Genomic DNA, 24,722 nt, shown 5'->3' with positions numbered 1-24,722 from the left:
TTGTTGTTATAATAATATTATAATTCAATTGCAGCCCTTAAAATATTATAAAGCCCAATCAAACTCATCTTTGCATAAAACCCAACTCAAATCTGAGCCCAAAACCAGCTCTTAAGCCCAACCCATTGCTCTTCTAACCCAAACGACGCAGAGCAGGACGATGAAACAGGCACGCGTTTGAGCTGGCTCGGACAAGGAGGAGACGACAAGGCAGATCGGGTTTCGGGTTTGAGAGCAGAGAGAGAGAGACGGCTGAAAAAGGGAGGTAGATGGGGAGAAGCGACTGAAGAAGAGAGGGCGATTGGAGAGGGGAAAGAGGGAAAAAAAAACAGAGGGCGAGTGGAGAGGGGTTCCTTTCTCTTTTTTGTAACAGAGAGCGACCGAGAGAAGGAGCCTCCTGAAGAAGCTCTGCGAGAGAGACACCGAGAGGAGGCGGACGCGATTGGAGCTGGGTTTTGGTGGAGCAAAAAGGGAGAGGCAAAATTGGGAGGAGAGATAGAGATGAGCTCAATCGGGTTTTAGGAAGAGACACGAGGGAGACGTTCTGGGTTTATTTTGTCCTTTTCCGGGAAACATTTCACGGGGAAACAGAGGTGAAAGGGGGAAGACGAGTCCTAAAGGAGAGGGGATTGAGCTGGGTTTGAAGAAAAAAAGAGAATAGAGGGACTTAGAGGGAATAAGCCGAGAGAAAAAGGCCGGGCAAAGGAGAGAGCAAGGAGCGTCGGGCTTGAGAGAGCATAAAAAAAACTTCAGAGAGCAAGTTTGGTTAAGGTTCCTTTTCTACCATTGCATGTTTTTTATTTTTTTATTTTTATTTGAATATTTAGGAACATCTAACATTGCTTGAAGTAGCTTTTTGCCTCCACATTGGCCTTGATATTTACTGTTTTTGGATGTGCCTTGTTGTATGGTGTTTAGAATGTGCCTTAGATTTTCAGTTTGGAAAAATAATTATTTTGGGTGCCTAACTGATCTCCTTGTTAGCTTCTTTTTTCTTTGTTTATGTTTTGTTAGGTTCATGTTTCTTTCATTTAAACTAAAACAAAAAAATTTTAGCCAAGATCAATGAATCTATACCACCAAGATGGGGGCCTCTACCTTCCTTTTTGGGATTATTTCTTGAACGTCTCTAAATTGACTGGTGTGTATTTTGGTGTCTAATTCCCGCCTTGAATAGATTAGTGGTGACTCATTTGAATGTATTGATTGTATTTTTATGGAGTCTTTTGTGTCTTGCATCACGTTGTGACAAATGTAACACCTCAGATAAGGCGTCATCCTCAGTTTATCCACTCATTTTGCTGGTCTCTATAAAAAAGACCTAGGCCAGTGGTATAAGGCTTTTTTTTACCTTCTCTTCTTTGAAGAATGTCCAGCTTTAGGTCCATACCTCTGTAACTAGTTTAAGTGCGCATTCTAAATGTTTTCTGGGTGCAAGGTTACTTTGGAAAGTTCTATTGTTAGGAGGAAATAGTCTTGAGAGTCTTGAGATATGAATTTTCTGGATTTCGCTAATTGCAGGGTGTTCATTGTTTGGTAGAAGTGTAGACTTATTTAGTTGACCTGTGCAAGAATGGAGATTTTTAGTTTTTAAGGTGATCAAAGGCGTTTTTCATGGATTTTCAAATGATATCCTAGGGCTTTGCAAAGTAGGGATTCACAATGTTGTCCAGGTTGATGCTTGAGACTTAGGAGATAGTTGAAGTTCTACACTGGGATGTAGATGGGTGAAGTTTGGAATGGGTTTCATCAATCAGGATTGATAGAGATTTGGTGTTCTAGAAAAGGCACCGTGCAGGTGGTAGATGATATCATAATTCTTATTCCCTGATGTTGGCATGCATCTATTGGTATTGTTCTCAAACAACAAGGTAGGAGCACCTGCCTTAGTAAAGGAAAAGGGAGAAAGGAAATTGGAAGGTGGAAAATTTGATAGTTCCACACGCACTTGAAAGTGTCTTCAAAGCTTAAGTGATTAATTGCTAGGATTTCCTGGTATGCGGTCTTTGAAGGAATGTAAAGCTTTTCAATTCAACTGAGAGTTTCAAATTCTTTTCTCTTTATAAAAAGCAGGAAAGTAAGCCATAAGTACATAAAGTAAGAGATCACAAAATGAACGAAACAATGGCATTTCTGTATGGTGATGAAGTTAGTCCTGTGAATTTTCTTATTTCTAGTATTTTAGATCTGGCACCAATGTTTATGCTCATTTGGGAATTTCTTATTCCATACTATGCTGGATGATTCTCATCACAAATGCTCTCGTTCTTTCTTACTGTACTTTATCACCAAAGATGTAAAGAGAGCATTTTCTTTTGGTTTTTGAAACAGCAGAGTTCTAAACTATCTTTGTTGTTCATGCACGAACTTACCATTATATATGTGTGGATACTTATATGACTTCCCATGCCTTTTCTTCTAGCTGTAAATCCATTGACCAGCTTAACTTTAGTTGGCATTATGTATTATTATTTGTTTTCTAAAAATTTAATTTTATAATGGGTTCCAGATTCAAATTTTGATGATATCTGCTGTGTCAAAGTATTTGCAAGCGGTGAACAGTTCAAAGGTACTGAACAGTGAACAGTGAAACATGTGAGTAAGCTAATACTGATTAAAAAAAATAACTGAATATTATATTTTAATTCAAGGAAAACTATGGAGGCACGGCAAACTATATCCATTCGGAGATCAGGTGCAAGGCAGCTCAGTGATGGTGGAATATCTGGACCACTCTCTCCATCCATACCAGTCCTTTCAACACCTCTTGAAAATACATTTCCCAAGCTACCACACTCTCAACAGGTGCCTTTTGAAAGGGAAGTTATGTCAATGCCTCTTGTACAGGCAGCTCATTTATCTTCCAACAGTGGACTAGTTGGCCACATATTTTCATCATCATCGGGATTTTCAAGTGATCTCCATTATTCTTCTGCATCACCCCCTGAAAAGCATCCAGAGAAGACACCTTTCATCCTGCAACCATCAACTAAAACAGCAGCTTTGCCATTAACAGAGTCTTCTCATTCTGAGCTGCTTCAGTCTACAACATCTTGTCACTACATCAAAGAACACAATAGTTCCTGGTGTTCAGAATCACTTCCAGGATTTCTTGAATTTCCTGCTAATGTTGCCGTCCAGAATGCTAAAACAGAAAGCAGTAGTTGCAGCAGTGTCGCAGCATCCGAGGACCCTTGTAAACAAAGTGATTGGCAGGAATGGGCTGACCAATTAATCACCGATGATGATACCTTAGCTTCTAACTGGAGTGAGCTTCTTATAGATAACAATATTGCAGATACGGAACCAAAGGTGGCGGTCCTTACATAGCAATTTCCTTTTTGAAAGCCTTAAAAGTAAAATACTACCTTCTGTTACGATTTGTCTAGTTTCTTGGTCTGATGTTTATCCTTCAGATGGCATACCAGGTGCCTAAACCATCTATACATGTATCTGTACCACAATCCCAAGTTTCTCAGCAGCTTCCTCCTCCTTCTGGAGAAAGTCGTGCTGTTGTTACATCCACTTCCTCGGCAAATAGTGGACCATCAAAGCCACGCATGCGTTGGACACCAGAACTTCATGAAGCTTTTGTGGAGGCTGTTAGTAAGCTTGGTGGTAGTGAAAGTGCGTTTCTCTGCTGGTGTTGCCTAATAATTTTTCTTACATTATAGGTTTATGATTTCTTCCTTGTCTTTTAACTTACAGAAGCCACTCCTAAGGGTGTCCTTAAGCTCATGAAAGTTGAAGGCTTGACTATTTATCATGTGAAAAGCCATTTGCAGGTGGATACTTGTCTTTCTCTTGACTTTAGTTTCCTCATGAAATACATTAGCATGTGAATCTCTGTGTATTTGATTCTTATTTTACTTGGGAATACTGCTTCTTGGAACTGCAGAAATATAGGACAGCCAGATACAGACCGGAGTCATCTGAAGGTATATTATGAGTGATTGCAAAATTAAGACGTTTCTCGTTTCTAGTTGCTTTCGTTCAGCCTCCATTGGTATTACTCTGTCATTCTTGCATGTTTGCTAATTTCTAGTTTTATACTCTTCTTGATGTTCACTGGTTTTTAATTTCTTGGGACATATATTTTGAGAATCTTGGGATCTGCTCATAAACAAACAAAATCCTTGTTTTGGCCCAAAACCTTTCTTTTCTTTCTGCACTTTTCTGCCTGATACCCTTCGTCTAGTTAGTATGTATATGTTGGCTTGAATATCTAGTTAATGGTTTCTTATATTGCTTGCAGGATCATCAGAGAAAAGATTGACTCCTATTGATGAGATATCATCTCTTGATCTGAAAACGTAAGTCTCTTTTTTATTTGTCTCGCACTTAATATATTCAGCTTGTTAGGTTATTAGGTTATAGAAAAAAGTTATTTTTTTTAAATAAAAAGTAAGCTGCATATTGACAATGTACTAACAAAACGAGGGGTACCACCCATGTACAAAAGATTTACAATAAAATTGGTGACTCAACGACATTCCCAAAATTGTCATCACATATAATGTCGTGATCTAATAGGATAGACCCAAAATAATTCAGCCACCTCTTTTAATCTAGCAAAACTACTTTCCTCACCCTCAAAAGCTCTATTATTCCTTTCTTTCCATAAAACCCAAAAAACCGTTGAAGGGATCACATTAGCTAAATTATTTTTAACATTAAGACCATCCCAAGCCCAAATCTCATCCCTCATCAACTCGGCAATGACCCAATTAATGCCCAAAATACCATGCACAAAGGTCCACAATCTGTAGGCAATTGGACACCAAAGAAGAAGGTGGTTGCAAGTTTCCTTCGCCTTCAAACAGCAGTAGCAAACATTCACAATAATACAGTCCTTCCTCTTCAGCTTATCAAGAGTTAGTATCTTTTCCAGGCAAGCCTCCCAAGCAAGCGACACGAGGGGGGGCCTTTGTTTTCCATATTTGTTTGGCAGGAAACAGGCATTCGACAGCAACATTCTTCATGCATAGAAAATTGTAGAAAGAAGACACAGAGCAAGACCCATTTTTTTCCAAAGTCACACAAAGGCATATCTTCACCAGTAGAAACAGTCAGTGGCAAGCAGCTGTAACAGATTTTCATATTCCATCAAAGAATTGCATATTCTTGTCTTGTTTGAGAAACATGTTGGAATTTGAAGTATAAAAAATCTATTTAGGCACCCAGATATATTTGCATAAATTTTTATGTAGCTATTCAAGTCGGTAGGGACCAATTTTGGTAGAATTGGCAACATTATTGTGATTTTAGATGGATAATTTCACCTGGATAAGTCATGCATGTACGTTATTAGTTGGTATTTTTTTTTTTTCATTTCTTTTGGAAATTCATGAAGATTGAAAAAGATCACCTGGCATTGTTTAAAGATTTTTAGAGGTGTGGCTTAGAAAATTGGTGATGCAGGAGCAAATAGCTAAAGAAAAACAGTTTTAGTATTAGATGTGCTATACCACAATTTCACATTAGAAAGATATGTTATTGTTGAATTTCATATAAGAACTTAAGTCACATACTATTGATTATTTGAGTTTACATTTTTTAGGATTAGTTGTTTGGATCCAATTGTTTAGTTGGTGATGCGTTGGACTAAGGCTTTAATAATGATGTCAAAGTCCACTGTATCTATGATCTGTTTTCTCGCGCGGCTAGTTACTGCTAGGATTTGCATCTTTTATGGTCTTTAGCCTTTCGCTTTTCTCTATGGGAGTGTCTCTCTCTCTCTTGCTCTTTCTGAGCGAGCGAGCGTGAGGGACCGTGATGATATTCCCCGACGGCCTCTAGGCAATCTTTGGGACTGAGTAAGGTTGTGCATAAGATGTTCCCGAATGGAAGGAAGTTCCTAGTGATAGAACGCAAGTCGTTTGACTTTATCTATGAAGTTAGGAGGTCGGATGGTTTGAGAATTTGTGAGAATGGGAAGGGATATAGATTTCGATTTCTCTGGAAGAGGGGGAGGTCAATTGGTTGCTCGACGCCTTTGAGGATTTTTACCGAAAGAAGGGGAGAGCCCTATGGGCAAAACATCGCTTGGGAAGAAATCACGAACTGTGGATATCTTTCGATAGCAACAAGCGAGGAATGTACTTGGTTTTGGGAAGAAGGGAAATAGGATATTTATTCCTGAAGGAGAGGAGGGTAGGGGCTAGTGGATGTTCATGAAGCTGGCGTTCGAGCTTGCAGAGTGACTTGTCATTAACCCTAAGACCAACTCGAAGTCAATTGGGAAGAAGGAAGATGAGGGAAGCACGAAACAATCTTAATTGAGTATGTGGAAAGCATCGTTTCAATGCCCTCACTGTTCGGTGCCAATATATTTGTTGTGGAAGTCGGGGGAGGCAGATCCTACACTTCGAGAATCTAGTCCAGGGGCAATCCGGAGAGTCAGGTAGGGCAGACTCAACCCACAAGGGAGGCGGGTTGGACCCTCAATGCCTTGCATGTGACTTCTAAAGAGCAAAAAAGACATTTATGAAAAGTTGGGATTGGACATTGTTCTGGTCTTCAAAGATTTAAGGAGTTAAGAAGGGCTAGCCCAATGAATGTTGTAATGCATGGGCCCAGTGGATCAAGATGTTATTCTATAGAGGAGAAGGCAAAATGGGTTGCTAAACATGACCCAGGCCTGAGAATAGAGAGACCCCGAGGGCGAAGTCCAACAAAGAAGGGTTGGTGGAGACCCGTCAATAGTATATCAATTCGAGGTGAGTCATCAGGTCTGAATTTAGGGCAAGACTCGAAGCCGAATGTAGAGTGTCTGATAGAGGAGGAAGAAAAGAAGATGATGGAGAAAGGAGAGGAAATAGGGATGGAGGCTTCAATCCAGGAGTTAGAACTAAGCATTGGCGAGTCGTCTCCTCCCATTCTAAGCAAAGCTCTGGTGGAGGTGGTTGATAGTGAAGTTGAAGAAGTGGAGTCAGTTGATTTGGCGAACAACAAATTGGTGATGTTGATAGCAGAAGAAGAGATTCAAGCCTTGGCCTCGGGGAGGCTCCTAATAGCGAGAGAATGTTGTCATTGAGTTGTAATGGTGCGGGAGTGGAAGTCGAGGAGGAAGAGGCAAGCTTGGTATGGGTCTTCTAGAATGTGCAGAAACTCAGTAGGATGATGAGTGTATCTTTTGATAGCATAAGAGATCAAGTGTGTTCTTTCTTCTATGAGATTTACAAAAGACGAACTATTAAAAAGAAAGGGGGTTCTTTTGTGATAAAAGGAAAGAAAAAACTGAGTGAGGGAACTCCTAGAGAGTTGAAAAGATTAGAATTTTCGATCAACTATGATTGTTGAAGGAAGGAGGATAAGAAGAAGGGGGGGTATTTTTGTGTAGTTAAATGATTGGAAAAATTGTGTCCTGGAACGTGAGGGACATTAATGACTGTAAAAAAAGAACGATTATCAGAGGGTGTCTTAACAAATGGAAGCCTGAAGTTGTCTATATTCAAGAATCCAAGCTTGAATCATGTGATGATGCTGTCATGAAGAGTCTGTGGAGGGTTAGAGACTTGGGTGACACTATATCCTAGCTAAAGGAGTGACGGGGAGCTTGTAATTTTTTAGAGGGAGGAGAGATTCAAATGTGTGGATATGGGGAGGGGAGATATGGTTGTTCACAGGGGTGTATTGGCGCGGTAATAATGAGGAAATGGGGTTGTTGCGGAGGGAATTGGAAGTTTGTAAATAGAAATGGGGTGTTAATTGGGTTGGGGGAGGGGGTGGGGGGGGGTTTTGAGGAGGGAGGAATGTGAAGATTATTTTTCTGCTACTGGGGTTACGGAATTTAATGAGATGATGGATAGGTTGGAGCTGGTAGATCTGCCACTGGTTGGTGGGCAGTGGAAATGGTTTAATAAGATAAGGAACTCTTACTGGTCTCAGATTGACCATTTCTTATTATCTCCCAATCTTGTGCTAAAGCTTGCAGGGGTTTGCTAGAAGTTCCTGCCACGACCCATATCTAACCACTTTCCAATCTGTTTGGAAGCCAAGGGTGTCCAGTGGGGACCTACCCCTTTCAGGCTTGAAAACAAGCAGTTAAGGGTGGATAAGTTCCGGCTCCTTGGTGAAGAAAAATGAAAATTTTCCACTGTCCATAGAAAAGCCAACTACATGATAACGTGCAAGCTTAAAACCTTGAAGGAAGATATTAAATCTTGGATGAAATTGGAAAGGATGAAAAATGGAGAGGAGTTGAATATACTGATGCAGGACATTTAGGAGTTGGACAAGAAGGATGAGTTTAGTGGTTTGGATGACACACAAAATCATAAGAGAGATTGTCTGAAGATGGAATTGGCTAATAGATGTTTTTGAGGAGCAATCATAGAAACAAAAAGCCAGAGAGAACTGGTTGAAGGATGGGGACTGAACTACCAAATACTTCCATTCATTGGCCAGCCACCATCAGAGATGCAATTACATTGAGGAGTTGTGGATTGACAATGCTAGAATTAAAGGAAATAATGAAATGAGGGCTACTGCCCGCACTCATTTTGCTGGGTTGAATGAGGAAGACTTCCAGAAAAGGCCTAAACTTAATGGCTTGAATTTTATAAGGCTAACAGAGGACAATAGACTGTGGCTAGAGTCTGAATTCTCTGAAGAAGAGATTTATGAGAGATTGAAATCATGCGATGGGGATAAAGCTCCAGGACCGGGTATTTCCAATATGAAATTCCTTCACGAATCCTGGCATGTCATTAAGGATGATGTGGTGGAGATGTTTAAGGAATTACATGAAACTAGTAAATTTGTGAATTCTTTAAACTCAACTTTTTTGGTCCTCATAGCAAAAAAGAAAGGTGCTAATGATATCCGTGATTTTAGACCAATTAGTTTGGTGGGCTGCATCTATAAACATATCGCCAAAGTGCTAGCTGGAAGATTAGCTAGAGTTCTTGGGGAAGTTGTTGGGGAATGCCAGCATGCTTTAGTAGAAGGTAAGCAGATATTAGATGTTGTTTTGACGGCAAATGAAGTGGTGGATGAGTTGGTATCCAGAGGCAAGGAGGGTTTCATTTGTAAGCTCAACATGGAGAAAGCTTACGACCATGTTAGTTGGAATTTTATGGATTATATGATGAGTGAAATGGGGTTTGGACTCAAATGGAGAAAATGGATGAAGCTTGCATGACTACCCCTTCTTTTGCAATACTCATCAATGGGGGACTGTCGACTTTCTTCACTGCTTTTGAGGGTCTTCAGCAAGGAAATCCTCTATCCCACTCCTATTTATTATTGTAATGGAAGCATTAAATGGATTGACGTTGAAGGCCAAGGTTATAATAGCTGGTGAATGGCATGTCAGTGGGTAGAGGGGTCAATACCATCAAATTATCTCATCTTTTTTTTACTGATGACACTGATTTTCTGTCAACTAGAGGTGGGTATACTAAGACATTTAAGATGCATCCTTTTAATGCTCCAAGTTGTCTCAGGCCTAAACACTAATTTGAGCAAGTTGGAGATGGTCAGATTGAGGGATAAAGGGGATGAAATCTGGCTGGCAAAAATGCTGGGGTGAAAGGCAATCAAACTTCCAATGAAATACTTGGGGGTCCCTCTTGGGGCCAAGTACAAAGACACGCAATCTTGGGAATCAGTTATTGAGATGTCTGGAAGAAGACTCGCCAATTGAAAGAGAAATTTTCTATCTAAGGGAGGCCAATACACTCTAATTAAAAGTACATTTGTCAATCTACCTATCTATTACCTTTCAACCCTCACGATTGCAGTAAAGATTGCTAGGAGTAGGAAGCAATCCAATGCCGCTTCTTTTGGGGTGATGAGGAGAATATGAGATGTCATTTGGTTAAGTGGGGAGAAGTCAAAAAACCAATCAATCAAGGCAGATTGGCATTATTAGATCCCTTGTAGAGATCAATGTGGTCCTCCATGGAAAATGATTGTGGAGATATTTAAAGGCGGGCGATAGGCTGTGGAGGAGGGTCATCGAGGTGAGGTGGGGCGATCTGGTTGGGAGAGAAGTGGCAGGCAGAACCAGAAGCTAACATGGTTTAGGGTTGTGGAGGAAAATTCTGATAGAAAGGCCTCGTTTTGAGGAGTGCATTAAGTGGAAAATTGGGAGTGGATGAGTGGACTGTCGGGGGTGTCTCATGAACCGATTCCCAAGTATTTTTGCAATTGCAGAGTCCAAAAACATGGTTGTAAAAGAGGCTTATAAGGAAAGAAATGGCAACAGGGTTTGGGAGGGGAATGTTTCCAAGAATTTGAATGGCTGGGAGGTCCAAGAGTATGAAATTCTTTAACACTTTCTAGAGTCCCAACTGCTTGACAACGAAGCTGACCAAGTGATATGGAAGATGAGCCAGAATGGAAAATTTTCCGTAAAGTCTTATTACAGCCACTTTAGGAAGGAAAGGTGTGAAATGAGCATCAAATTCCTGGCTAAACAAATATGGCAAGCAAGAGAACCCCCTAGAATCGCTTTTTTTTTGCTTGGGAGACTAGTAAGGAATGTATATTGAACATTAACAAGTTGATGATCAGGGGTCATATTCTTGTAAACAGATGTTATGTATGAATGCGGGGGATTCATGCAACCATCTTCTTTTGTGGTGTCCTGTGAGTTATGACCGGTTTTTAATTTCTAACATGTTGCTCATGCAACTTGCAAATTTAAGCCAAAAAGTTTTGCAAATGCCCATTTTGGATCATTTTCCCATAGGTATTGATCCAAATGACATAATTTGGGAGCCGGGTCCTTTTCGTTTGGATAATAAATGATTGAGGGTGATGGGTTTCAAGCATTTGGTTGAAAAAAAGTGGAAGTTGGATCCTGTTAGGGGTTCGGCCAGCTTTGTTTTTGCTTCAAAATTAAAGTCTCTAAAGTTAGAAATTAAAAGGGGGGCTAGGGAGGAGGGCAAGGCTGAGAGGATGATGAATGACTATTTAAATGAACTAGCAGAATTGGATGGCCAGGGATATCGAGGGTTTGTTAGGGGAGGGGGATAGGGAGAGGAGTTAGGTTTTGAAAAAAGAAATTACTGCCAATAGGAATATGCAAGCAATCTCTTGGAGGCAAAAGGCTAGCAAAAAATGGTTAAAAGAAGGAAATAGAAACACCAAATACTTCCATAGTTTGGCCAACTTTAGAAGAAAAAACAATTATGTGGGGGATAGGGTGTGTTGGGATTTTGTTCTCTATATGTTGGAGAGGTTGGAGTTGGGAGTAGGTGGAGGAAATGGATGAAGCATTGCATCCCTACAACCTCTTTTGCCATGATGGTGAATGGTGGTCCTCGTCTTTCTTTAAGGCTTCTAGAGGTCTTTGCCAAGGGGATCCCTTATCACCATTGTTGTTTATTATGGTAATGGAAGCCTTTAGTAGACTTATGGATAGAGCAAACGAATTGAATGTCATGAAGAGTTTCTCACTTGTTTCCAAGTAGTGTCGGGTTTGAGGATAAACTTGAGAAAAATTGAAATGGTTAGAATTGGTGAGAGAGGAGACGAAAGGGAGTTGGCTAGTGTGTTGGGATGCAATATTAACAAATTACCAATCAAGTATATTGTGATACCATCAGGGGCAAAGTTTAAAGATACAAAAACTTGGGATCCCATTATTGATATGTTTGAAAAAAGACTTGCGGGATGGAAAAGGAACTTTCTTTCTAAAGATGGGAGGCTCACATTGATTAAAAACACATTAACCAACTTACTTATTTACTATCTCTCAATTTTAACTATCCAGGCCAGCATTACTACAAATGCTACAATTATATTGTAAGAAATGAAGTTGTTAGGGTCTGGTCAGCTCATTTTAAGCAAATTTGGAGATCAAAAGCTCCGCCCAGAATGGTTTTCTTTACTTGGGAAGCAATAAAAAAAAGGATTTTAATCATTGACGTGCTGAGGAGAAGAGGCATTTTCCTTGTAAACAAATGTTACATGTGTAAAACTGATGCAGAATCGTGCAACCACTTGTTATTGTGGTATCCATCAGTGTACTACATTTGGGAATATGTGTTTGGGATTATGGGATTGAGCTGGATTATGGCGGATAGTGTCAGTAATGAATTGTGGGCGTGGGTTGGTTTATGTAAAAAAAAGAAACATCTGCTTTTAGCTCCGATCACCATTTTTTAGGTTGTGTGGAGAGAGAGGAATGCAAGGGCTTTTGAGGGGATTGAAAGTGATATTGTAAAAATTAAGGATAAATAGATTTACACTTATTGTAAATGGTTGCTATTGCTGTTTAAAGGCTGAATAAACTTGCAATCATCTTCTACTTTGGTGTCCTACTGTTTCTAAACTATGGTGCAGGATTTATGGATGGTTAGGTATCAATTGGGTTATTTCAGGTACGATTGGGGGGGAAGATTTGGGTTTGGGATGGTTTATATGTAAAAAGAAACATTGCTAACCTTATCCCTTTGACTGCTTTTTGGGTTATTTGGAAATAGTGGAATAGAAGGGCTTTTGATAGCATAGAGAGTAGTTTTAATAGATTAATGGATAGATGGATTCACTTGTTTGGGACAATTGTGCTTGGTCATGACATCATTAATGATTGAGGATTTTGGGAATGTCATTGATGCTCTAACTTCTCTGTAGAGATTTTGTACATGGGTGGTACCTCCGTTTTTGGTGCCTTATGAATGATACTTTACACTTTTTATTTTAAAAAAAAAAAGAATGACACCATAGAAACCAGATTTCCTTTTTTGCAAATCTAGAAGGTGAATGCTTTTACCTAGAGTTGCTTTCTTTGCATGGGAGACAAGGCATGGGTGTATTCTTACTATTAACAAGTTAATGAGAAGGGGAAAGATTGTGGTGAATGACTATCCTCTATGCAAGAGGGAGATAGAATCTTGTAAGCACATGTTGCTTTGGTGCTCATTTGCATATAAGTTATGGACCATGGCATACGAGTTACTGGGAATTAGTTGGGTGATGGGTAAAGTAAGACATAAAAAATTGAGCCTGGAAAGAAACATGTGAGTCTTATTCCCCTTGTTATATTTTGGGTGGTGTGGGAAAACAAAAAGAGAGATTTTGAAGGGTGGAAGATGATTTTGATAGAGTTAGAGATAGATGGTTTCAAATTTTGAGTTTTTTAATTATGGGTGTTCATCTTTATTTTATGGAGAATTTTGGAGATCATATTTATATCTGATGAACATAAATATTTTTGTGCATGGGTTGGCACCTTCTTGATGTTTGTGTATTCATGAAACATACAATACTTTTTATATCAAAAAAATATAGAAATAATATACAATAATCATCAAATGTATATGCTATACTCTTTTAAGAAATATTTGAAAAAATATTACTATGTATAAATGATTGTCTTAATGTTATTTTCAAATTTAAACCGTGTGAAACACGGAAATTCATCTAGTGGTGGTGTGAGTAGGCTGTACAAATATCTTTAATTCTTTTGTAAAAGTACAGATAAGATCAATGGAAACAAAAATTATTCCACAGGATTTGTCTCTAATTTCTGGACAAACAGCCGACCTGGATTTCTGATCCGTAAAGTTTATTCCCCAAAATATTTCCTCCCCCTACATCAATTGGGGTGGTGATGAGGAGCTTTTTATGGTTAGATCACTTGAGGATCACTGGGTTAAAGGGGAGGTATGTTGTCTTCCCCCCCAAAAAATAGGAAAATAGATATCGGGGACTTAGTGTCAAAAAAAAAAATACTGGGTCATGATTGGTGTTAGGGATATCCTAGACACCAGTCATAACTGGACAGAAACCAAGACCAGTGAATAGTGGAGGGCCACAAATACATATTTACTATTTTTTCTTTTAAAAAAAAACTAATATAGTTCAAGTTGAGTGTAGAAGTGATCATGTTTGTTTAAACTAATACTTAAAATAAGGAGAGTGTCACTAGATAAACAAAGAACAAAAGCACACCTAGTAGCATCAGTATTTTTGTGTTTGTAGTCTTTCCTTTGCCTATTTATTGGGTCGGGAAGTGGTGAAAATGATTGCACTAACCAGATTTTCCATTTTTCTGTAAGCAATGCCATAGTTAAAAGATGAAATAGTATTAGAACTTGAAAGAAAAAGATTGCAAGCGAAAGGAAGATAAACTATCCTTCAAAGAGGAAAAACAAAAGTAAAAGCTATATTAATACAAGATGGCAATCCAATCCCTTTGTAGTGTGGATGAGGAAGTCTCCTGATGAAACCGTGGGGTTTAGCCAAAAGAGAAGTCAAAAGCACCATCCTCTATCAAATGTCACAAAATGAATAAAACCTTTGCTTAAAGAATCTGACATTTCTCTCCAACCAAAGAACTCATCACCCAGCAAAAATAACACAGAGGTGAAGAACCTCTGATCGGAAGCCATGCTCAAGAAACAAAAAGGAGAAAATAATCTAATCCAATCCTCCAGTCCTTCCGTAATGGAGAAGAAATGACTATCATGTTCTAAGCTGTGAAAAAACATCAAACAAAGTCTGAAGAAAACATGCTCTGAGGTCCACGAGTTTGAAGCAAATCATTAGTGTTGATTCTATTTAGAACCGCTGCCCCCATGAAGACTCTCACCTTAGACTGAGTTTTCACTTTCCATAAAAAAAGGGAGAAAAGCAAAAAGTATATCTGGTAAGATTGTGTGTAAGAAACTCCAAAGATGGTTCACAAAAATAAGCCTTCAAAGAATCAATGTACGATAGAATTGAGAAGAAAAAATTCCAGCGAAGTAGTCAAAGACATTAATTCTAACGATTCACGGACAATGAAGTTTCTAAAAAGAAAAAGTTATCACAGAAGTGAATGTCCTAGCGTAGTTGGTTGCATTATCCAAACCATATAATTTATTTACGTTTCCACGAAAAACTATTTCTACTAATCTTCAAAGAGTCCCCGATGGCATTTCTTCCAAGTTTTTCTGTTTTATTTTCATGCGTTCTATGGCACCTTCTTAGTTTTTGAAGAGTAAGATCTATAGTTACTTTCCGCAGAAGCAATTGAACAAGTCACTTGGATGACCTAATGTATCAGTAAAGTGGGCCATATTGGGATAAAATAGGTAGAAAAGGAGAAGAGAAATAAAGGTCAAGAGAATATTTCTATCTCTGTTTTGGTTCGTGTTAAACCAGTTAGATGGTAATACAATGGGCTGTATGGATAAAATAGGTAAACAGAATTGGAAAAAGGAAAAAAGAAGATGGAAAGAAGAGTTATAAGTTTTTCAGAAGGAAATTGCAAAAGATTAGATTAGTTCTATCTATTAAATGTAGCTTTATGTGAAACATTATTTGTTTTTTTTTTCAAAAAAATAACATATTTTTGTTGTTTGTTTGAATAACAGAGGCATTGAGATCACGGAAGCTCTTAGACTACAGATGGAAGTTCAAAAACGGCTACATGAACAACTGGAGGTATCAATTTATTCATAAGAAACATTAGTTCTGTATGGAAGAAAAAATATTTTAGATGAACTAACCGGAAATTAAATCTAAAGGAGGATTGGTTATTCTCAGAAAAAGAGAAATGAATAATTTAATTATCCTTTGGCTCCTTTTATTTCAAGCTTCGTCCAATTCTTTTTATGGTGGAATAAGAATTATTAGGAATTCAAGCTGGAATTGAAGTAATTCAAACATGAAAATGATTTCGTTCTGCTTGGATTTGAGAATGCCAGTAGTTAAGTAAATAAGAGAATGAGAATCAAATTGAAAATGAAGCCAGTGGATTGATCATGGTAGTTGTTGTAACTAATCATAGATTTGGGACATCTGTCTTGCATCATGTTATATATCTGGACATATTTGTAATTATCTTGGCATTTCTCAACATGCTTACATGTGGTAACCTCTGGAGTTTGACTTAGTCCTAGCCAAATACCTGTCTTTGACCTTTTGACTTCATGTTGATCTCCATTGGAAATTGGTTTTCTCTATTGCCTACAAGCAGATAGCATTATTCAAAATGAGTAAAAATATTCTAATAAGTTTCTTTTACAAATTATGCATTTAATTAAGCCATGTACTTCTAAAATTTGTTTGAATCGCTATCTGAATTGACGAAAAATGATACAGGAATTTGGAGGTCTTAAGATCTATTTTACTCTACACACATGTAGCATTGACGTGACAAGAATAATGCATAATCAGTATGATGAGTTAACTAATAGCCATGTGGTATAACATTATTGGGTTTATCATAACTCTTGATAAATAAAATAAAATGTATTAAAATTTAAAAAAAAAACAAAAATCTTCGAAGCAAAATCTTTCCGGATGTTCTGATTTCAAAAAAAAAATCTTCCCAAATGTTCATCTGCTTCTTTGTTCTCTCATCACGTCTAGAATCATCAACCCTAAAAAAATAATCTTCACCCAAAAAAATAATCCAATTTAGCAACATTTCCCAACACTTCTAGATTAAACAAACAAAAAGAAAGAAACACATTGTCCTAGCAGACCAGAAGTCTGTCTTGCTCTCATTGTTGCTACCAAAAATCCATCAAAAACTCAAGAAAAATTGGTCATCCTTCTTCTAAAATCCTCTCCTCTCTGCCCCTCTGCTATAAGCTCCATGCTAGTTATAGTTAAAATGTCTTCAACATTTCTTCCTTCTCTGTGCCCTCTCTTCATTTTATTTCTTTTTTCATGAGGATGGCCCCAGGTTCTTTGTCCCTGTTGGTCCACACCCAACCCCCTTTTTTCTTCAGCAGCAAGATGAGGCCACAGAGATGATTTTCTATATTAATTAATAGCAATAGGATGGTCTTATAAGAGAAGAGGAGCAGAGAGATTGGTTTGTGGGTTTGGGGGGTGGTTGATAGAGGGTTTAGGTTTGGTAGATTAGAGAAGATGAGGACGAAGCTTGGTCATGAGATGCTGATGAGAGAAGGAAAGTGTTGAAAGGGAAATGCAGTTGCTTTGGAAGAAGAGGAAGAGAAAGCAAAATGAAGAGTTGGATCTACGGTCTTCTGGTCATTGAAAACAGAGGAAGAAGAGAGAAAATTAATGAATTTATTTAATAATTTAACATTTTTATCTTTAAAAAATAAAAGATAAGTGGGATTTTCTTTAATCCTAATTTTTTTAAATTTTTTTTAGTGTTGTGGAGAAAAAGGTGAAGAAAAGTTTTTAAAAATTTTAATTGTAATATCAAAATTGTATTAATTATAATATAAATCTATCTTCTAGGAAATTTTTGGAAGATTTTTTTTTGGGAAGTTTTGTTTTTATTTTATATTTTTAATTTTTATAATACCAAAATTTTTATTTTATTCATTAAGATTAAGTTATAAACATAAATCTACCAAATAGTGGTGTGCCACATGGCCATTAATAGTCATGTCATGCTGATTGTGTATTATTCTTGCCATGTTGAATTCTGCATGTGCATAGGATAAACAGACATGGGACTTATAAATGGCTGTTTCCTTTTCCATCAATAAAAGGCTGATCTGGACAAACTTCAAACATCTCTATATTGACGACAATTCGCATGGATTTTTATATGATATTTTGACTATTTTGATTCTGATATAGAGATGCTTCGAGTATTTTGACTATTACGAAAGCAAAAAGGACTAAAAAGAGGAGGGGGGGATGAAGTTGGTGTCAAATGGAGGGAAATTAGGAGTTTTCAGAGTTCAGTTTTGAAAACTAGATCAACCATCAGCTGTTGATTTTTCCTCCTTGAATAAGTTGAAATGAAGCCTTTAGAAACTAAGTGGTCAATTTTCTTGTTATATACGTGGTTTAAACATGAAAAATATGAGAGAGTTCTACATATCAACACTACTCTCTTCATTAAATGAATGAAATAAGTAAGGCGAGATTGTTCTTTTCACATGTTACTGGCTAATAGCATCTTGTTCTGCATATATGCCTCACTCTTGCGCATAACTTGGCTTGGTGTTCATGGAATCTGTTTTCTCTGCAGATTCAGAGAAATTTGCAGTTGCGGATAGAAGAACAAGGGAGGTACCTCCAGATGATGTTTGAAAAGCAGAAATCAGGTATTGACAAGCTGAAGGGATCATCGTCCAATCAGGAGAATCTGCCTTCAGATTCTCCAGACAAAAATGAAGAGGATGCCTCCAAGGTAGATGATGGCAGGAGGGAAAAGGTCAATAATAGTGCCAGCTCTACATTAGAAGAAATTTCAAACATACCAAGTAGAAAGCGAAAGGATCCTGAAGCTGAAGCTCATGAGGAGTCTCCATTAAGTTCCCAACCCTCAAAGCGTCCAAGAACGGATGAGTAGAGCCATTATCTGCATTTGATCTCACCAAAAATAATGATTCTGTGAAAGTTCTAATCTTTTTAAGAACAGACTAGTTCACTGATGGATAGGCTTTCAAAGTAGATGCCCTGCTCTTTTGTTCTAAAGGTCTCCTTGTGTGAAATTTGCTTATGCCCTTTGTTAATAAGTTAATATACCCTCCCTCTCCATCTCTATCTCGTTCTCCCTCTCTCTACAGAAAGAAAATGAAGAAGAGTTCTAAAGCAATAGCTTCGGCCTTTGAATTCCTACTCTTGTACTCAAAAGAAGGTGCATTTGATGTAAGTCGTTATGAGAATGATTTGATCCCTTATTTTCAACCTGTAGGGAATATTTTGCTGGCAGGAAATAATACTTATTACCCAAGATTAGCTATTATAGATCCTTAAATCTTCAGTTGCACACCTTGATTCCTGATGGCGTAGCCATTTTGTAAATAGAAATGTAATAGAAGGCTTTTCAGTCTGGTTTTATGGATTTGAATCTGCAGTGAAATCAGCTGCTTAATTATGAGAATATGAAGGGCAGGGACAAGAAAGCATAGAGAGCTGTGAAGATTCACTAAAGGGAAATCAAATGTAAGAGGAACTGGTTTTTGTAAATTGCTTATCTGGTTTTTTTTTTTTCTCTTCCTTTTTTTCTACGAAAATTCAAAGAAAAAAGATAGTAACAACTTGATTTCCTTTTAGTGTAATATTGGGTTTTTTGGGCAAGGGGAGAATTCAAAGGATGGCAAGAAAAGATTAAAAAGAAAACAATTTCACTACTTGGCAGCTACCATATTCAACTTTAAAAAAAAATAGAGGCGCACCATATTCGTTAACGAAAGCAATTGGAGAGTTACCATTTTATTATGAAATTTCTTAATTGGCATATGTATACATGTATATAAAGATTAATGTAATTTTCACCTCAAACAAATCCTCTGTCCTTCCGGGGCAGGAGGGTTAAGAAAAAAGCAAAGGCTTTGTCTTAATACAATCAAGAAAAGAATGTTACAACGTTGGTTATCTGTCTCAGCGTAATCTTACCATCTACCCTTTTGGTCATTTATACAAATTTAAGACTGGAATTACTTTAATTTTTGCAAGACGATTTCTTCAATTCTCCAATTCTCCAATATGAAATGTATATATGCAGAAATGGGTTTGGTAGAATAAGTACGTATTTTTTGTTTATTTGTTGCGGAAGATCAAAAGGTAAACATTACCAGCAAGAACACCTGACTTTGAATATAAGCTAAGCTAAATTGGCAATGTCACCCATCTCACTTACTCCTATCTTGCTCTTCCCTAACGTCTCTTAGACTCAAACCTATGACTTCTCAACTCACAGTTTGGTGCATACCCTCTTTTCACATTCTCTCTTACACAACACGAGCCATATCATGATATCTCACTCACCCTTCACTTTCCCACCTTAAAACACCCACATTCCCCTCCTCTACTCATCTCACCCACTCCCTTTTTCCTCCATTTTTCATTTCTTCATTTTCTTTCCATGGCTGGCTTTGTCTCTGCCTCCCATGGCATTGAGGAGGTATTTTCCTTTCCTTCATCAACTTTCGTATTGTTTATGTTTGATGCTGATGATATAATGTGCTTGTGTTGCAGCAAAAAGCTCCTCATCGGTTCAATCCTGCTTCAAGGACATGTCGAGTTTGTGGAGATGAGATTGGATATAAAGAAGATGGAGAGTTGTTTATGGCATGTCATGTCTGTGGTTTCCCTGTTTGCAGGCCTTGTTATGAGTATGAGAGGAGTGAAGGAAACCTCAGCTGCCCTCAGTGCAACACTCGCTATAAGCGTCATAAAGGTTAGCTTTTTTGCTCTTTCAATATACTTCATGACTTTTACTTTTGTTAATTAGAATAGAAAAGGTAAAGTTGAACTTCTTTGGTTTTCTCAGACCAATCAAATTGTTGAACAGTTTTGTCCAAAACTTATGTGATCAAGCTAGAAAATATGTTCCTGACTATTATGTATTCTTTGTAGGTTCTCCAAGAGTTCCAGGAGATGAAGATGACTTTGATGCAGATGATTTTGACAATGATTTCCATGTTAAGAATCACCAGGGTGACTCAGACAAGAAGCATGATGATAACCAATCGGTAATTTGCTTTAATCTTTTATATAAATCAAATTGTTATGGTGAATTTGATTTAAGAAGTAATATTATTTTATATAAATCTGAGAAGCCTGAATGTTTGGAACCCATATGAGAAATTATTTTAGTGAACTCAAAAGTAAGAAGAATCTGAAACTTTGATGTTGAGTTTTGCAGGAAAATGGGAACTATAACACACACCAGTGGCAGCCCAATGCTCAAGCTTTCTCTTCAGCAGGAAGTGGTAATCAAAACTATTCTACTAGTTAGTTTGTTTATCACCTGGTGGATTAATGTTTTATTTCTTTTTTCCCCTAAAATCTCCCTCTTACTTCTGAATGGAATCATCAGTTACTGGTAAGGATTTTGATGCTGAGAAAGAGACTTACACAAGTGCAGAGTGGAAAGACAGAGTTGAGAAATGGAAAGTGAGGCAAGAAAAGAGGGGTTTGGTCAACAAAGATAATGGACCTAATGATCAAGGCGATGAAGATGACTACCTGTAAGTCCTCAATTAATTTAGTTGTCTGTCTTTTTTGTGGTTTCTAAATCACTCCATAACAGATACATGACCACAAACTTAAACATGATAATTCCTGAAAGTTTCTTGAGGTTTGTAATTAGTAATCGTACACCTGAAGTAGATGCATATTTTGTTGAGCTAAGATGAGATCTTTCTGTGCAGTATGGCTGAAGCGCGACAGCCTCTTTGGCGGAAAGTTCCAATTCCATCAAGCAAAATAAGTCCATACCGCATAGTCATTGTGCTCCGGCTCATAATTCTTGCCTTCTTCTTGCGCTTCCGGATCTTAACCCCAGCTTATGATGCTTTCCCATTATGGCTCATCTCTGTGATATGTGAAGTATGGTTTGCATTCTCTTGGATTCTTGATCAGTTTCCCAAATGGCATCCCATAACCCGTGAAACTTACCTGGATCGCCTATCTGTGAGGTTTGAGCGTGAGGGTGAACCCAACCTCCTATCTCCAGTTGATGTCTTTGTTAGTACTGTTGACCCTCTAAAGGAACCACCAATCATCACTGCAAATACAATGCTATCAATCTTGTCTGTTGATTATCCGGTAGAGAAGGTGAGTTGTTATGTATCGGATGATGGTGCATCAATGCTCCTATTTGATACATTATCGGAAACTGCTGAATTTGCACGAAGATGGGTGCCATTTTGTAAGAAGTACAACATTGAACCAAGGGCTCCTGAGTTTTATTTCTCTCAGAAGATAGATTACTTGAAAGATAAGGTGCAGCCTACATTCGTGAAGGACCGCAGAGCTATGAAAGTAAGCCAGGAAACCTTCTGTTATGTCTATGTACCCTCTGCATGTTATAGTCACATCTACCTTTTGTATGCTGCTGTATATCATTTTCCCTGCAAGATTCTAGGACTCAACAAATGGTTGAGGCTGAAAGGGTTATTTACCTTTTCCTGCAGAGAGAATATGAAGAATTCAAAGTGAGGATTAATGCATTGGTAGCAAAGGCTCAAAAGAAACCAGAAGAAGGGTGGGTCATGCAGGATGGCACTCCATGGCCTGGTAACAATACCCGTGATCATCCAGGCATGATTCAGGTTTGCAAAATTTCTCTCCTTTTTTATCATCCATCTAAAATTTGATACCAACTTTATTGAACTTGAATCTACTTCTTTTGCAGGTCTATCTAGGAAGCCAAGGTGCACTTGATGTGGAAGGTAAGGAACTACCACGACTTGTGTACGTTTCACGAGAGAAGCGTCCTGGATACCAACACCACAAGAAAGCAGGTGCCATGAATGCTCTGGTATGTACTTTTTGATTAAAAATATTTTTTATTTTGGATTTGATTGAAGCTAGTGAGTAATGCATATGACTTGATCCGGTTGTAATTGCTTCCCAGGTTCGAGTGTCTGCAGTACTTTCTAATGCACCGTTCATGCTGAATCTGGATTGTGACCACTACATCAACAACAGCAAGGCAATAAGAGAAGCTATGTGCTTTTTAATGGATCCCCAACTTGGGAAGAAGCTGTGCTATGTCCAGTTTCCTCAGAGATTTGATGGTATTGATCGTCATGATAGATATGCTAACAGGAACATTGTCTTCTTTGATGTAAGATACTCTTCTTTAAAGTGTTTGCTCATTTACACATCAACATATCAATAGCCTTAAATTTTGCAATTTCCTAATGGCTATGGTATTAATTTGGTATTTTGTTGACAGATCAACATGTTAGGACTAGATGGAATTCAAGGTCCTGTATATGTGGGTACTGGATGTGTTTTCAACCGGCAGGCACTGTATGGTTATGACCCACCAGTGTCCGAGAAGAGGCCAAAGATGACATGTGACTGCTGGCCTTCCTGGTGCTGCTGTTTCTGTGGTGGATCAAGGAAATCAAAGTCCAAGAAGAAAGGGGGAAGAGGCATTTTCGGAGGACTATACACCAAGAAGAAGAAAATGATGGGTAAGAATTATGTGAGGAAAGGGTCCGGACCTGTTTTTGAACTTGAAGAGATAGAAGAAGGACTCGAAGGGTATGAAGAACTGGAGAAATCATCACTTATGTCACAGAAAAACTTTGAGAAAAGATTTGGACAATCACCCGTGTTTATTGCCTCAACTTTGATGGAAAATGGTGGCCTTCCTGAAGGAACTAATTCATCATCTCTTATTAAGGAAGCCATTCATGTCATTAGTTGTGGCTATGAAGAGAAAACTGAGTGGGGCAAAGAGGTGAGTAGCACCTTATGGTTATGTTTCTATGGAAACTTCAACTTTGAAAACATTATGACATATAAAGCAAATATTGGATTTTGTCTTGGAACAGATTGGATGGATCTACGGTTCAGTTACAGAGGATATTTTGACTGGCTTCAAGATGCATTGCAGGGGGTGGAAGTCAGTTTACTGTATGCCTAAGAGACCAGCTTTCAAAGGATCAGCTCCTATCAATTTGTCAGATAGATTGCACCAAGTTCTGCGATGGGCTCTTGGCTCCGTTGAAATTTTCTTGAGTCGCCATTGCCCACTATGGTATGCCTATGGTGGAAAGCTGAAATGGCTTGAGAGGCTGGCTTATACCAATACAATTGTCTATCCTTTCACTTCCATTCCTCTACTGGCTTACTGCACTATTCCTGCTGTTTGTCTTCTTACTGGGAAATTCATTATCCCCACTGTAAGTAACATTATAGCACTCCAGAAATTCTCTGACAAGTGAATATGCAAAATTCGAATATGCTTCAAAGAAATAGAAGTTGAGCTTAGAAATTTACTTGGACATGACAGTTGAATAGATTCATGAAAGAATCTTCTTAAGTTATAAGTTATTAGTTAAGATGGTGCCAGTCATATCGTTAAGTATTCTGCAGAATGCAGCCACATTTCCCTAACTGAAACCTGAGCCAGACCTAAGTTATGTTAGCCACTTGGAACGAAAATAATGCACTTGCTTCTATTTGTGGGTTTGTATTTTCACAGTGTACTGACATGCCTGAATTGCTCTTCTCTGACAAGAAATTTTGTTTGTTTTCTGCAGCTGAACAATCTAGCTAGCATTTGGTTCATGGCCCTTTTCCTTTCCATCATAGCTACAGGCATTCTTGAACTCCGATGGAGTGGTGTTAGCATCCAGGACTGGTGGCGCAATGAGCAATTCTGGGTGATTGGTGGTGTGTCGGCACACCTTTTTGCTGTATTCCAGGGCCTCCTCAAGGTCCTAGCTGGTGTTGACACCAACTTCACTGTAACATCAAAAGCAGCAGAAGACGCTGAGTTTGGGGAGCTCTACCTTTTCAAGTGGACAACTCTTCTCATTCCACCAACCACTCTAATAATCCTCAACATGGTTGGAGTTGTAGCTGGTGTATCTGACGCCATTAACAATGGTTATGGCTCCTGGGGTCCCTTGTTTGGAAAACTGTTTTTTGCCTTCTGGGTCATTGTTCATCTTTATCCTTTCTTGAAAGGTTTGATGGGGAGGCAAAACAGGACGCCTACCATTGTAGTTCTCTGGTCTATACTTCTAGCATCAATTTTCTCACTGATCTGGGTTCGGATTGATCCTTTCTTGCCAAAGCAAACAGGTCCAGTACTCAAACCATGTGGGGTGGAATGCTAGTGGATCATTACCTTGCCATACAGGACTTCCTGCCATAAGCTTTTTGCTGGATTTTTTATTTTTTTTCCTAATATTTTGAAGCTCCTTTGATGAGATTGCTAGTTAATAGTACATAATCCCTGTGGTGCTACTGCTCATAGGGGATGCGATTGCCATTTTGCCGCACCTTCATATCAAGAAAAGCTTTCTGTATTTGGAAGAGTTTCAATGAAATATCCTTTTCCAGTTCAGTTCCTCTTTTTACACCCAGAA

The 24,722-nt window shown here is 38.3% G+C and overlaps 2 protein-coding genes across 3 annotated transcripts; both read left to right on the top strand.

Moving 5' to 3' along the window:
- The first annotated feature begins 165 nt into the window (after nucleotides 1-165).
- On the top strand, nucleotides 166-18,627 carry LOC110811584 (phosphate starvation response 1). 2 transcript variants are annotated; one of them, XM_088215534.1, is made up of 9 exons: nucleotides 166-771; nucleotides 2,510-2,569; nucleotides 2,652-3,312; nucleotides 3,429-3,627; nucleotides 3,709-3,785; nucleotides 3,899-3,938; nucleotides 4,256-4,313; nucleotides 15,315-15,384; nucleotides 17,906-18,627. In XM_088215534.1, exons 3-9 carry the CDS (start codon nucleotides 2,659-2,661, stop codon nucleotides 18,227-18,229), a joined length of 1,422 nt encoding a protein of 473 aa, XP_088071660.1. In that variant the 5' UTR covers nucleotides 166-771; nucleotides 2,510-2,569; nucleotides 2,652-2,658; the 3' UTR covers nucleotides 18,230-18,627. The 2 variants fall into 2 exon arrangements, with proteins under 2 accessions (XP_088071660.1, XP_088071659.1); XM_088215533.1 differs by having other exon boundaries at nucleotides 167-771; nucleotides 3,417-3,627.
- A 227-nt stretch (nucleotides 18,628-18,854) lies between these two features.
- On the top strand, nucleotides 18,855-24,700 carry CESA4 (cellulose synthase A4). Its single transcript, XM_088215532.1, has 12 exons — nucleotides 18,855-19,786; nucleotides 19,861-20,062; nucleotides 20,242-20,357; nucleotides 20,531-20,597; nucleotides 20,705-20,855; nucleotides 21,039-21,651; nucleotides 21,804-21,941; nucleotides 22,025-22,150; nucleotides 22,247-22,459; nucleotides 22,571-23,083; nucleotides 23,178-23,528; nucleotides 23,889-24,700. The coding sequence occupies exons 1-12, from the start codon at nucleotides 19,748-19,750 to the stop codon at nucleotides 24,468-24,470; spliced, it is 3,111 nt and encodes a 1,036-aa protein (XP_088071658.1). The 5' UTR covers nucleotides 18,855-19,747; the 3' UTR covers nucleotides 24,471-24,700.
- The last annotated feature ends 22 nt before the right edge of the window (nucleotides 24,701-24,722 follow it).

The sequence above is a fragment of the Carica papaya genome, chromosome 3 (genome assembly GCF_054855325.1).
Source record: "Carica papaya isolate Zhongbai chromosome 3, ASM5485532v1, whole genome shotgun sequence".
Lineage (NCBI taxonomy): Eukaryota > Viridiplantae > Streptophyta > Magnoliopsida > Brassicales > Caricaceae > Carica > Carica papaya.
This window is presented reverse-complemented; position numbering and strand designations above follow the sequence as displayed.